The sequence below is a fragment of the Trichinella spiralis genome, assembly GCF_000181795.1.
Source record: "Trichinella spiralis strain ISS 195 chromosome Unknown Scfld4324, whole genome shotgun sequence".
Classification (NCBI taxonomy): Eukaryota; Metazoa; Nematoda; class Enoplea; order Trichinellida; family Trichinellidae; genus Trichinella; species Trichinella spiralis.
The window spans coordinates 1-1650 of NW_003531263.1; the positions used below are offsets into that span (position 1 = coordinate 1).

A 1650-nucleotide genomic window follows, 5' to 3' on the forward strand; every position below is an offset into this window, starting at 1 on the left:
AAAGAAAGTCCTCGATCTTAAACTGAAATGTAGCAAAACATTCAGAAAGGCTATAACACAGTAATTCACTCGAAGATAAATACAGTACGTATACTCATAACTGAATGCTGCTTAACACTCACAGTTTCAATCATCACCTTTACTAGCTGGTGTCTAAGTATTTCGACATGTTTGACTATTTTGGACTGGGAACAAAGACAACATGCATGGAACACACGTATGCGCAATAATATTCTGAAAATTTGGATTAAAACAGAAGATGAGTAATTATCGTCATGTACACTGAAGGTTAATTTGGGTATGGATATTTAATTTTAACTGAGTTTATAACTTTATTTAGAAATCCTCGAATAGCAGCATCTTTATTTACCCCATCGCTGAATTATTTTCCTACACACATGATTTTACAAGTAAGTTAATGCACTTACAGATAGTACGTGTAAATATAAATTTCAATCAGATGCACTGTCATTCGTCTTCAATTAACATTTATACTATGGCTATTTCACACCCATAATAAGACAATATTATCTGATATCAGTGACAATTATAAATAGAGAAAATTCATTTACCTCAAATGTATGAATTTCTAGCAAAGCGAAGAAACTGTGGATCGTGTTTCCTTGTACCTGACACTAAAAAAAATTTAGTGCTCCAACTGGTGAAAATGCTCCTCTGCGAACATATAGTTTGGGAGAAAATCAACCTGAAAAAATTGCTTCCAAATGAACAGAACCATCCAGAACAGACAGAACAACTACATTTTATGCATGACGATCATGTTTACCCTCATATAGGTAAATGACAGCAAGTAACTAAATTTAATTCCGCTAATTTTACAGGCATGCTAACGACAATATAAAATATGCAAGATAAACAAGATAGCGGGAATGGTCAGTAAAGAAGAACAAGTCTTCGACTGTCATAAAAATTAAGTAATATTAAGTACTATTTAAATCTACTCATCCATCGTTCAAGCAAAACTGTTTATAGACTACAACATCCACTCCTGAAAGAGGAGCATGAGGCTGCAACGGAAAAACAAGAGATTTTTCATGAATGGTGATAATGTTTCCTTTCATAAATAGGTACGTAGTCAGTTGGAAAACAGCTAAATTTGATTCCGCTCATTTTATAGACGTGTTCACAGACAGTATCGCCATTGCACTGCAAGGAGAAACAATGGGAATGCACAAAGTGCGAATTGTCTCCCTGTCACCAAAAGTAAGTAATATTTAACCTAATTATTTAAGGTATTCAAATTTATATTACTGTTTTTCAGGCGGTGTCTAAACAAGATGGCATCGTGAAGGTCCCTGAAGAAACTGACTGCAATGAACATCTGTAAACAAGAAGACATCGTCCGTGTCAAGACGCGGTAAGTTTTAAGTATTACTAATGTGAACGACACTTCAGATCACAATCACATCCAGAAGACTAGAAATAGAGGTGGAAGAAAATTTACAGCTGGCGAGCAGATGTCTCTTCTTTCTTCCTACTCTATAGAAAAGATTTTGATATGGTGCTTAAATGTCGAATTGGCTTATATGGAAAGGAATGGACGTACCATTCTGACAGTATCTTTCCACTGCAGCATAGCTGAAAATGCCCTGTCTCCAACGTAGGTAATATTTATCGCTAATTAGTTAA

The 1650-nt window shown here is 35.0% G+C and overlaps 1 protein-coding gene across 1 annotated transcript; it reads left to right on the plus strand.

The window, feature by feature from the left end:
• The first annotated feature begins 577 nt into the window (after positions 1 to 577).
• Tsp_15235 (hypothetical protein) lies at positions 578 to 1348 on the plus strand. Its single transcript, XM_003367414.1, has 3 exons — positions 578 to 797; positions 1139 to 1224; positions 1283 to 1348. The coding sequence occupies exons 1-3, from the start codon at positions 578 to 580 to the stop codon at positions 1346 to 1348; spliced, it is 372 nt and encodes a 123-aa protein (XP_003367462.1).
• Positions 1349 to 1650: the final 302 nt, after the last annotated feature.

Bases quoted from the DNA above. Each gene is read 5' to 3' on its own strand.
- Tsp_15235 (XM_003367414.1), top strand. From the start codon at position 578: ATGTATGAATTTCTAGCAAAGCGAAGAAACTGTGGATCGTGTTTCCTT. The intron at 798-1,138 runs GTAAATGACAGC...CTCATTTTATAG, and splicing joins TCATGTTTACCCTCATATAG to ACGTGTTCACAGACAGTATC. The intron at 1,225-1,282 runs GTAAGTAATATT...ACTGTTTTTCAG, and splicing joins TTGTCTCCCTGTCACCAAAA to GCGGTGTCTAAACAAGATGG.